Below are 12,991 nucleotides of genomic sequence, written 5' to 3' on the forward strand. Positions count from 1 at the left end.
GTGGACGACATCCACTGCGATCTTGACTTCTTCACTCACCACGATCTTTATCACGATTACCGGAGCTAGGATTTTGAGATACCAAGGCTGAACTATCAGGAGTATTAGTATATGGTAGCCACAAAGGTGTTGCTGCTAGAGGAGAGTCGTACTAGTTGAACAAGAACATCATCCAGCGTGAGTACAGTGGCACCTCCTAGTATCTGGTCTCGAACATGATCAAGTTCAGGCTTAAGGTGAAAAAGCTCTAATATGACAAAGAATTTGTCCCAAGTAGCCTCTGGATTTGCAGAATTTGTAGAATTTAAGGAACGAAACTCCTGTCGAATAGCTTCCAGTTTACTCACATTAATAGGAAGTCAAGCGTGTGATCTTTAAGCAAAACAAGACTGAAGACTACATCATAGTAGCACTTTATATCATTGATGTAAATGGAAGCAGCCTTATTCCAAACTTGATAACATATCTTAAATGACTGATACGTGGGAAGTATGGTTGGATACAAAGAACTCCACCGTAAGGCACATAATTGGGCATCAAATTAAAGTTTTCTGTAATTTATGACTCTCTCTTTGCAAGTTGGTCAGATTGCCCTTGTCCTTTAAACCAAAGTCGTATAGATACAGCCCATGAATTATAATTAGATGCACCTCGTAATTTATCGGCAGTAATAGGTTGAAAATTTTGAATTTTGAATGGATCAGCCATAGAAACAGCACCAAAAAAGCTCCCTGAGAAAAAATCTGGTGGACAGCTGGCGGCGCGTGGCGGCGGCGGCGGCGTGTATGTCTCACGCAAAGCGGCGACGGAAGGCGACACTACCCGAGGCGTTTTCAGGAAAGGAACTGTAATACCTCCAGAGTTGGGCCGGTGCTAGGCTAACTCCTGAGTATGAATAAGCCGGTATTAGGCCATCCAAGGTTGAATATAAGTTAAATGGATTGAATAGACTACTCTTGTCAACAATGTGCACATTCATTCTCGGAAACCCTACTGAAAGAACTCTAAAGTTAAGTGTGGGGGACCAGACTAGTGACGGGCCTAGCAGTTGATGATCCTTGGGGTGCAACGTGGACGTTACATTCTTAAGCGGGGGAGGATGTAATCCCGCGGAGTTGGGCCGGTGCTAGGCCAACTTCTGAGTATGGATGAGCCAGTGTTAGGCGTCATCTAAGGTTGAATATAAGTTAAATGGATTGAATGGATTACTCATGTCAACAAGGGAGTCCTAATAAAAGAAATCTAGAGTTAAACGTGCTTGCTCTAGAGTAATTTGAGATAGGACCCCTTAGGAAGTCTCCTAGGGTGCGTATGAGTGAGGACAGAAGCGTGCTCGAAGTACGTGTTGATCTGTAAGACCAATTTACGATCCCGACATGCTCGGCTTCGCGTGGTTTGCGAGCCGGGGTGTCACAAGAATGCACTGGTGAGGCGCGTGTCTAAAAAATAACTCAAATTGCTGGAACTAGCGGTGGTGATTGGAAACTAAGCCCTAATTTTTACCTAATCCCTAGTTGGTTCAGATACTATGTAGAGAAATAGAGGGAAAATAAAGTAATGAAGAGTACATATATAGTAAATTAGAAAATCTATCATAACTAACTAAATTATGGATATAGATAAAATATGCATAAGATATGAATATGGATATGGATATGGATATAGATATACATATGGATATGATTTTAATAAATTTAACAAAATTTCATCAATTATGGTAAGTTGCATTGATTTGGAATTATTCCATCTTTAAATACTCAAGATATGATACGTTGGCTTGCCTTGTGAAGACATCATATTTTATTTTTTCCAAAATTTGAGAACTTAATCCACTTGATTCAAGTTAATGTTTCCATAATTCGAACCTTTCATAAATGATGAAATCTAAACTCTTAGTCATGGACATAACTAAGCTAAGCTGCATCTTTTTCCTTTCTTTCTTTCATGCTAACTTTGAATTTCACCTAATTTCGAAGTACTATTTTCATAATCCGAACCTTCCATAAGTGATGAAATCCGAATTCTTAATTGTAGGCATGACTAAGCACCGTCTTTTCTTCTGTTTTCTTTTTTTTCCTTTCTTTGCATGTTCACTTTGAATTTCACCCAAAATATTACAAAATTTGTAGAAATCTATCCAAATCATAAATAAATACATATCAGCTATGCATGTAAAATGTAATCTATCAATATATATGAAGATAGTAGATGATTTCCACCTATCTCCTTGTTTCTTTGTGAATATCAAGTTAACTTATCTTCATGAATTTCATCTTAATCTCTCCTTGAAGCATTTATTTACTTGCAATTCAAAGTTACTGATGGTTTTAGGCATAAACTTTGTTGCTCTCAGGTGAATTGAAATGTGATGGAAGCGAGCAACTCATCTATTCTCTTAATCAGAAAATCATTACTTTCTGTGATTGGTTATTGGATGTATTAACTACTGGAAATGTAGAGACCATCTTCCCTGCTGCTGCAAGTGAATATGCAGCTGTCATTTTTGAAATTTGGAGCAATCCTGTCATACAGGAAATCTACAGTACAATGGAGGAGTTACACCATATTTCGGATGCTGCTAAATATTTCCTAGACCGGGTACTGTTGTGTTAACATGTATTGTGTGGGTTTCTGGCTCATTGCTATACTTTGTCTTTGATATGCATATCCATAATATCTTCATATAAAAGCTTTGTTATTTTGGAGTTGGTGAATGGCGGCACACTATTTCCTTTTTGTTTGGAAAATTGTATCTATATGTATATATCAGCCCTAGGTATACGGATTGAGCACATCTCCATACTAAATGAAATTGCTCTACATTTTAACAAATATATAAATTAATGTTCAGTCTACAATTTTTTATTAAGTGCTAATTTTTAATTACAGTTATCATTTATTTTTACTTACGCTACATGTTGGTATTATTACACTTTGACAAGTGATTTCTTTCCTTAATTTTTCTGTACTCATCTTTTATCCATCTACCTTACTGTATTCAACTGTGACATTTAAACTTGCAGGTCATTGAGATCTCGAGCTCTGAATATGAACCTTCTGAGAACGACATATTACTTGCTGAAGGCATATACCCCAAAAATGGTCTTGCATGCATTGAATTCTCATTAGATAGTTGCAGTTCAATGTCCAAGATATACAAAGAACTGAATTTGTCTAAGAATTCCTATCCAGAACGGTATTTGTTTTGAATTTTATATTGAAACCATAACTTCCAGTGGGATAAGTACTTTGATATGGGACCTGCCTTAGCCTTTATTTTTTTGTCTAAACACAATCATTCTTCCTGACTCGGTATTCTCCTCAGGTACAAATTGCTAAGGTTGGGCTCCAAAGGTGGCTTCAAATGGTTAGAAATGTTTGGCGGGATGGGTGCTGTGGTCTTCTGTGTTGCTTTAAGTGACTATGATGAGGTCACTACATGTCTTGCAGAAAACAAAATGCTGGAAAGCCGAGATTACTTTGAGAATGTTGTGCGAAATTCTTGCTTTGATAGCTCTCCCGTTCTTCTGTTATTGACCAAATACGATATATTCGAGGAGAAAGTTAGGCAAGTCCGCTTAACTGTTTGTGAGTGGTTTAGGGATTTCGATCCATGCCCTTGCGCTTCAAAATCTCATAACAAATTACACAGCTCCTCCTCCTCCTCTTCCCTGGCGCAGCAGGCATTTCATTACATTGCCATGAAGTTCAAGGAGCTGTACAGCTCCATCACAGGGAGAAAGCTGTATGTTTACCCGGTCCGAGGGCGTGAAAGAGGATCAGTAGATGAAATGTTTAGGTACCTGAGGGAGATTCTAATGTGGGATGAACATGGAGACATTTATAACATGACTGAAGAATCAGATTGATTCGGTGTTCTGTTGCGCAAATTAAAGGAGTTAACATTTCCAGGAACAAGGCCTCTTCTGCCAAATACAAAGTGAGCTTCAGATCTACATCTACCTTCTTTATTTATATTCTCTTGGATTCCCTAACTGTGTTATTGTTCAGTCATTTGAACAGAGAAATTTCCTGTCATATAGAGAAAAGCAGAATAGGTTTGTTCCAAATTGAATTCAGTAGTTGATTAGATATCTCATCAATGGTAATAATTAATCAGTTAAACTAAGCATCCTCTAGAGGTCTTAATTTACACTATAGTAGTACTTGAGAATCAAGTTATAGTTGAGTTGGTTTGTCTCATTGCACGACAGAGAGAGACCTGGAGGTAAGAAAGCAAATCAAGGTCTGCTAAAATGCATGCATATATAGTGGGAAAGCACTGTGAATGCATTTACTGCAACTTATATTGTATGTTTAGATTTTATACAATCAGCTCTTGTCTCATCAATCATCCTTCCAATCTAGTTGAATGCATTTTATGCTTGAGATCTCCTTTTTCATTTTCAGTGCCTTATTATTCCTTTCATTTCTGTCTAAGTTATTTGGGACTTAAAACTCTACGATCACTGTTTCTTTCTATATTGCCATGCTGAAAAAGCTTTTGGTTACAAAGTAATTGTGTTGTTAGATATATAGAGCCTGTTACCACAAAGAATTTAATCTCCTGGACCTATCAAATAGTTTAGGCGTTTAGGCATTTCAGTGTTAACCATCTCCCTAAAAGCCACTCGAGTGTGTGAGTTAATAAAAATAATAGATTTAGAAGAAAATAAATATGAGGCATAAGGGAGACCTATCTTACCTGGAAAAATATTAATTGATTTTAGATAAGATTTTAGTTCCCGAAACTGATTAAGATTTTAAAGTCTATTATGCTAGAACTTTTGATTTAAGATATTAACTGATAAAAATACAAGAGTTGGTTTTAGAAAATACTGTAATTTCGGTCTCAACAAATACTCTGGTTCAAAGGAAATTTTTTTCCTTTTCCTTTGTTCCAACAAATACTCCGATTCCGAGGAAATATTTTGAGCCTTGGTTCTGACAAATATTTTGGTTCGAGAAAAATATTTAGGCCTTGATTCCAATAAATATTTTTGGTTTCAAAGAAATATTTTGGCTTTGGTCTCAACATGTGATACCTGAGTTTCTCACTACTCATTGGCCAATATATATTTCATATTTTAAGTACTGGTAAATTACTTATATGTTAATTTGTGGTAGTTTAAATATACTTCATGAGTTGCATATATTAGTTTACTTGAGTATTAATTGTTTAATTATATGTTATGTATGTATTATTTATGTGTTAATTTATAATTAGTTGAGTATAATCATACTTTGAGTGCACTTTATATTATTTATATATCACTGGTGATGTTAGGTTATTTATTTTACTATTGAATGTTAAATTGTTTATAATTTGGTATATATTTTACCTTTTTATTCATAAGAAAATATTATCATAATTTATCTGAGATTTTAATAGGATACAAATAGATTGGGTAAATTATTTGGATATTAATGGGGTAAGTTAAATATAGATCACTTGAAAATTTATTGTAGTAATTAAATAAAAAGTAAAATAAATAGAATAATTAAATAAATAAATAATAATAATAATAATAATAATAAAATAAATAAATACACCACGTCAAACAAATCATTTTCACAATTGCAAAAGAACAGGGAGAAAGGCAACGCGAAGAAAAAAAAAAAAAAACTTTTTACGCCAAATTCGTTAAAGGCCTAATTCGGGTATTTTTTCGTATTCACAAATTATTGCTATTTTTACTAAGTAGAGGAAGTTTTGAGTAGAAATAATTATTTAGTAAATTGGGGTAATATTTGTAATTAATTGTTAGATACGATACTGAAATCGTGAAAAGGGCTTTAAGAGTTAGAGTTATTGACGTTTTTGGCGAATTTCGGGTAAGTAGAAATTCATTTGCAACTACAATGCATAAATATATTATTTTGTGAGTTATTTATGTTTGATAACATATGAATATCAGAAAACTGTAATATGTGATTAATATTATCTAATTATGTGATTTGAGTCTGCGAGCTCCGTATATAAATTGGTTTAAGCTTGTGAGCTCTGTATGTGATATGGTTCAGCTTGTGAACTCTATATTTGATGTTGAAAGAGTTTGTGAGCTCCAAAATTGATGTGGTTTGAATCAATGAGTTCAATAATATCTGTATATTGTGAAATATATTGCATTGCATTTTCATTAAGCATTCATATCATGCATTGAAATGAAATAAGATGGTTTTACTACGTTAGATCGCTGACTATACACCGAGGGCGGGATATGCGACTTGACAAGAAGCGACCTGGGGAAACCTGGTGTAGGCTACCTGTGTAGGCCATCGTCTATTGTGACTTTACATACAATGTATAAACAATGCATTCGGAAGAGGCGACCTGGGAAGAAGTGACCCGAGGAAACCTTGCGTGGAAACCTGGTGTAGGCTACCTGGTGTAGGCCACCGTTTGATTTGAGTATGTGGATATTGAGCTCTTTCCGGTGTATAATAGTGTGTCTAGGGGCCTTGGAGAGTATTTCATAAATAAATTGGTGATTTCAAACGAGAGCACATTCTGCATAGTGAGAATTTTGAGATAAACTTCACATCATGTATAATTTCTACTTACGGAGATTTATAAATCTCACTCAGTTTATGCATTGTAGGTAATCCTGATGATATATGACGTGATGGTCAGACTGGAGTAGCCGTGGCACTCTTACATGCATTTTGAGTTACCGTGTACATAGATGACGACCTGCGGGCAGGACCGTGGCTTGTTTTGCTTCTGTTGTTCTATATTACGTATGTTTTAGAAGTTATATGGTGTTGTTATAAATAGTATGTTGATTGTGTTTTTGGTGAATGTTAACAGGCTACTGTTGAGTTATGTTATGTTTTGCTGAGAAAAAAAAATTATAGCAGGTGAACAGGTTGTTATATATGTAAGTAATTAAGAGAGATTATAACATGTTTATTATTTTCTTATATGTGAATTGGTATTAGTAGTATAGTGTAAGTGTGGTCGTGTCAGAGTGGTATCAGAGCACGGTTAGCTTCCTGTAGACTGTCTATGTACACGAGCTTAGAACTTAGAGAGAGCCCGGCTACACCCAGTAAGTGTTTATTTAAATTTTGTTTATATTTGTGTATCATGAATTATATTAACTTTAGACTTTACTTTATAATGAATTGCTGGTTATTAAATGATTTTATAATGAAGGGCGATTGGTTTCCATGTTACGTGCTCTTCTGTGTTTCAAAATTAATGAAGATGATATGTGGTAAAATGATTTCTACTACCGTACTTCTACATAATGCTACTGTTACTAAAATTCTATTGTTTGATCGCCGCTATTGAGCCGCTGACTGCAGCAGTGTGTGCTCGTGAGCATGTGTGATCGTGCATGTGTATTGAGGTACAATATATGTGTGGTAGTCATGGTACTTGTGAGTTTAGGTCTGTGTTTAAAGTTTGGATAGAAGCAGTTTTAATCATCTTATATATGGTATACTGTGAATAATATGAATGTGAAACGAATTGGGTACATGTTTAGTAGGCTAGAGTCAAGTTATTTTTTGTTCCTACATTATATGTACTATAAATTATATTGGCCATGTGGTGCAGGACGGGTGGTATTGTTGAATAGATATGGTGAGAAAACAGGGTAAAAGTAGTGGTATGGAAAGAACGCCTGAGCAGACATCACCGATTGCTGGTATTGATCGGGATACTGTTATAGCTCGGCTAACAGATTTAGTTGAACGCCAGACACAACAAATTCAACAGCTTATTGAACAAAGAAATGCGGACAACCAGCGTACTGATGTGAATCAACCACAACCGCGAACAGAGCCTGTTGAGTTGGGGTGCGAGCGATTCCGTAAACTGAATCCACCAATCTTTGAAGATGCTACAGATCCTTTGCCTGCTGAAGACTGGTTGAGAACTTTAACAATATGTTCCAATACAGTAGAATTCCAGATACAGAGAAGATTTTGTGTGCTTCCTTCATGTTACATGGTAGTGCGGGACACTGGTGGGACACTGTCAAAAGTATCGAAGATGTTGCTGTAATGACCTGGGAAAGGTTCAAGAAGATTTTCAGAAATAAATACTTCACTGCTCCAGTCAGAATCATGAAGATGAATGAATTCATACAGTTGAAACAGGGAACCATGACTGTTACAGACTACCTTTGTAAATTAGAGCAGTTATGTAGGTTTGCGGAACACATGGTTAGTACTGAAGCATTAAAAGTGGAGAGATTCCTAAAAGGCTTGAGACTTGAGCTTTATACAGATGTGAGTATGGCGTGAACTCAATGAATGACTTATGCACAAGTTGCAGAGAGAGCACAAACTGCTAAAGAAGCTGAGATACAAATAAAACATGCACAAGAGATGAGACGTCATTTTCAGCAGCGGCAAGCACCACATTGGGGTGGAAATAATAGAAAAAGGGCATGGCAACCTCAATCATCACGACCATTCCAACCCCGACAAGGACAGAGACCTGAACAAGGAGGACCAGATAAACGTCCCAGGGTGGAGCAAAGAGGAGTACCACTACCGTCGCCACCACCACCACGACCTCTTTATCGAACTTGTGGTAGATCACATTTTGGGATTTTTCGTAATGAACCGAAAACTTGTTCTTCTTGCGGACAAAGGGGGCATATGACTAGTATGTGTCCGAGAGCACAAAAGGACCAAGGGAGAGTACCAGCACGAGTTTTTACGATGACAAAAAAAGATGCAGAAGAAAATCCAGTTGTCACCGGTAAGCTTTCTATCTTCGGTACTTCGACTAGTAATGAACCGAAAACTTGTTCTTCTTGCGGACAAATGGGGCATATGACTAGTATGTGTCCGAGAGCACAAAAGGACCAAGGGAGAGTAACAGCGCGAGTTTTTACGATGACAAAAAAAGATGCAGAAGAAAATCCAGTTGTCACCGGTAAGCTTTCTATCTTCGGTACTTCGACTTATGTGTTATTTGATTCTGGGGCTACACATTCTTTTGCATCCACTGAGTATGTTAGAAAACTGGGTAGAACACCTAACTTAACTGAGGCTAAATTCAATGTGATGATTCCTTTCAGTGATACAAAACAAACGAATCAAATCCTGCGAGGATGTGTTATTCCTATATGTTCTGTTTGTATTAGTTATGTGTTAATTTATAATTAGTTGAGTATAATTCATACTTTAAGTGGACTTTATATAATTTATATGTCACTGGTGATATTAGATTATTTATTTTACTATTGAATGTTAAATTGTTTATAATTTGGTATATGTTTTACCTGTTTATTAATAAGAAAATATTATCATAATTAATCTGAGATTTTAGTAGAATACAAATAGATTGGGTAAATTATTTGGATATTAATGGTGTAAATTAAATATAGATCACTTGAAAATTTATTGTAATAATTAAATAAAAAGTAAAATAAATAGAATAATTAAATAAATAATAATAATAATAATAATAAAATAAATAAATAAATAATAATAATAATAATAATAATAATAATAATAATAATATTAAAAAAAAAAGTAAAAGTAAGGCGGTGGGGCGGGGTAATAATCCTCACCCCACCACCTCAAACAAATCATTTTCACAATTGCAGAAGAACAGGGAGAAAGGCAACGCGAAGAAAAAAAAAAAAATTTTACGCCGAATTCGTTAAAAGCCTAATTCAGGTATTTTTCCGTATTCACGAATTATTTCTATTTTTACTAAGTAGAGGAAGTTTTGAGTAGAAATAATTATTTAGTAAATTGGGGTAATATTTGTAATTAATTGTTGTTATATACGATACTGGAATCGTGAAAAGGGCTTTAAGAGTTAGAGTTATTGACGTTTTTGGCAAATTTCAGGTAAGTAGAAATTCATTTGCAACTACAATGCATAAATATATTATTTTGTGAGTTATTTATGTTTGTTTGATAATATGTGAATATCAGAAAACTGTAATATGTGATTAATATTATGTGATTATGTGATTTGAGTCTTCGAGCTCAGTATATAAATTGGTTTCAGCCTGTGAGCTTTGTATGTGATATGATTGAGCCTGTGAACTCTATATTTGATGTTGAAAGTCTGTGAGCTCCAAAATTGATGTGGTTTGAATAAGTGAGTTCAATAATATCTTTATATTGTGAAATATATTACATTGCATTTTCATTAAGCATGTATATCATGCATTGAAATGAAATAAAATGGTTTTACTACGTTAGACCGCTGATTATACACCGAGGGCGGGAGAGGCGACCTGGGAAGAAGCGACCTGGGGAAACCTGGTATAGGCTACTTGGTGTAGGCCACCGTCTATTGTGACTTTACATACAATGTATAAACAAGGCATTTGGAAGAGGCGACCTGGGAAGAAGCGACCCGGGAAAACCTTGCGTGGAAACCTGGTGTAGGCTACCTAGTGTAGGCCACCGTTCGATTTGAATATGTGGATATTGAGCTCTTTCCGGTGTATAACAGTGTGTCTAGGGGCCCTGGAGAGTATTTCATAAATTAATTGGTGATTTCAAACGAGAGCACATTCTGCATAGTGAGAATTTTGAGATAAACTTCACATCATGCATAATTTCTACTTACGGAGATTTATAAATCTCACTCAGTTTATGCATTGTAGGTAATCATGATGATATATGACGTGATGGTCAGACTGGAGTAGCCGTGGCACTCTTACATGCATTTTGAGTTACCGTGTACATAGATGACGACCTGCGGGCAGGACCGTGGCTTGTTTTGCTTCTGTTGTTCTATATTACGTATGTTTTAGAAGTTATATGGTGTTGTTATAAATAGTATGTTGATTGTGTAGTTTTTGATATGATTTGAGATCCTTTTGGTGAATGTTAACAGGCTACTGTTGAGTTATATTATGTTTTGTTGAGAAAAAAAAAATTATAGCAGGTGAACAGGTTGTTATATTTGTAAGTAATTAAGAGGGATTATAGCATGTTTATTGTTCTCTTATATGTGAATTGGTATTAGTAGTATAGTGTAAGTGTGGTCGTGTCACAACAATTATTTTGGTTCCACATAAATATTTTGGCCTTCGTCCCAACAAATATTCTAATTCCAAAAAATATTTTGGCCTTGTTCAAAATAAATATTTTGGTTTCAAAGAAATATTTGTATTTTGGTTCTGACGATTATCCCGATGTCGATTTTGACAACATGCTTAGGCCTTAATTCTGAAAACCATGGTGAGGTCGGTATCTGCAAATTTTTCAGTGTCGAGTTCGAAGGCATGCTATTTGGTTCCAACAAACCACGCCGATGGTATCAATTTTGATAACTATTTCGATGGTACTGATTTTCAACGGAATTAAAGGATGTTAGAGGATCATATAAGATAAACGTATTGAAATTTACACAAGGCAGGGGGACTTATGCGGACGTTAACATAGGGAGAAGATACGTTCTCTAGATCAAGAATGGATTTGAATTCTAGTTGCGGATAACAACTGAATCCAATATCGTAGTATATTCGACTCGAAAATCTTAATTACTGAAAAATCGTGGATTTTGTTAACAAAGATATCATAATTTTTTTACAAGATCACAAATTATTCAGATTTAGGATTTTTGATAAAATATCATATTATTAAAATGATTAATTAAATTAAGTATTCTAAATTATTCTTACGCGAAGGATTGCATCTCCCTAGTTTTCAGTCGATTAAAAACAATGTATCGGTTCAGAGACACCGTTTAGATTTTATAATAGGACTTAATGTAATCATTTTAGATCAGATTCAATATCTTAATCAAAGTTATTATTTATTTTATTTACTATAATTCATTTTTAATTTCTCGCATTATCTTTTTCTTCCCTAATTTTTTACTATCAAACGTTTAGGCACTTCGTTGGTATGAATTAAAGATTTAAACACTCTAAATCTTCCAGAAATAAGCCATTGATTATCATCCGGTTGGAAAATTTCAACCCACGGTAGGCACACCAATGGGACAATAATTTGTTTATTACGGAAAAGCAGCTGACTTCATCAAGTTAAGATCAGGAAAACTTGTACGTTAGCTGATGGCTCGATTCGAAACATCAACATCAATAGAGGATACCAATGCCATCCACGCTACATCTTTTGGTTTGCCGCTTCTGCCGAAATATATTCCAAAATAGGTCACTTCAACACGGGTGGAGAGACTGGCACCTTCCAATGGTCAGAAGGCATCAAATCTGGCCACACATGGGAGTACGGCCATACTATTCAAGGGAATGTGCCAACAATTTATCCACAATTTTCTGGCCACTGCCCAATGGATAGCAAGCACGGCCAAAACCCCGCCAATCTCCCAAATTGAAGGCGGAGTTGGATCTTATCATTACAGACCGATTACTTTGGTTAAGTTTGGAAATTACTGCCAACAATGGCTGCATACATCCGTACCTTTGTGTACAGATTCCATCGCCACTCAAACTTATGGCGCATCACGGCATCCGACACAGAATTATCAGCCTCTTTCTCGGCAATGACTATCCTATGTAAATATTTCTGAGTTCGAACCAAACTTTCAAAACCAACCACAGGTTGCAATGGCATAAGGACATGTTGAAATCTCGTCAATATGGAACCCACACCACGCGGAAAAACCTGCATAAGGCGGCCATGATATAGTACAAATAGTACAAGATATCGTACGTCAACAACTTGGCACCCAAGGACAAGGACCTCATGGCCTTGCATACCGAAAGCCTTTTCCAAAATGGATCGAGCGTAATTATTCACTGTCTCGTTAGGTCACGATCCCAGAGCCCCTCATGTTTTCAACGATAAATGGCCAGTCACCCGTCGAACATGTGGCCTTGTATACAATTCTCATCGGGGAATTGTCTCTCAACGAGTATTACAAATTGAAATTATTCTCCACAACTTTAAACAGGATGGTTTTTTCATGGCATTCCATACTGATTCCATAAAAAATTGGTCTCATATAGAATGAGAATTAAATTATCAATTTTACAGTCCTATACCAGATACCACGCTCACTGACTTGATGGAA

The 12,991-nt window shown here is 35.7% G+C and overlaps 1 protein-coding gene across 6 annotated transcripts in view; it reads left to right on the forward strand.

The window, feature by feature from the left end:
• The window catches only part of LOC127240851 (extra-large guanine nucleotide-binding protein 3-like), a 34,146-nt gene extending 23,417 nt beyond the window's left edge, over nucleotides 1-10,729 (forward strand). Inside the window, exons 6-10 of one of the 6 annotated variants that reach the window (XR_007836385.1) lie at nucleotides 2,354-2,598; nucleotides 3,024-3,196; nucleotides 3,326-3,940; nucleotides 6,194-6,412; nucleotides 6,603-6,790. Coding sequence is in view for 1 of the 6 variants with exons in the window: in XM_051259695.1 (XP_051115652.1) it covers nucleotides 2,354-2,598; nucleotides 3,024-3,196; nucleotides 3,326-3,869 (962 nt within the window). In the remaining 5 variants the exon portion in view is untranslated. Of the gene's footprint in view, nucleotides 1-2,353; nucleotides 2,599-3,023; nucleotides 3,197-3,325; nucleotides 4,354-6,193; nucleotides 6,562-6,602; nucleotides 6,791-7,564; nucleotides 7,634-10,592 lie in introns of those variants that run through there. The other 5 variants (XR_007836387.1, XR_007836388.1, XR_007836386.1 and 2 more) reach the window with 5 other exon arrangements.
• The last annotated feature ends 2,262 nt before the right edge of the window (nucleotides 10,730-12,991 follow it).

The sequence above is a fragment of the Andrographis paniculata genome, unplaced genomic scaffold (genome assembly GCF_009805555.1).
Source record: "Andrographis paniculata isolate CXL003 unplaced genomic scaffold, ASM980555v1 Contig80END, whole genome shotgun sequence".
In the NCBI taxonomy this organism is placed as follows: Eukaryota; Viridiplantae; Streptophyta; class Magnoliopsida; order Lamiales; family Acanthaceae; genus Andrographis; species Andrographis paniculata.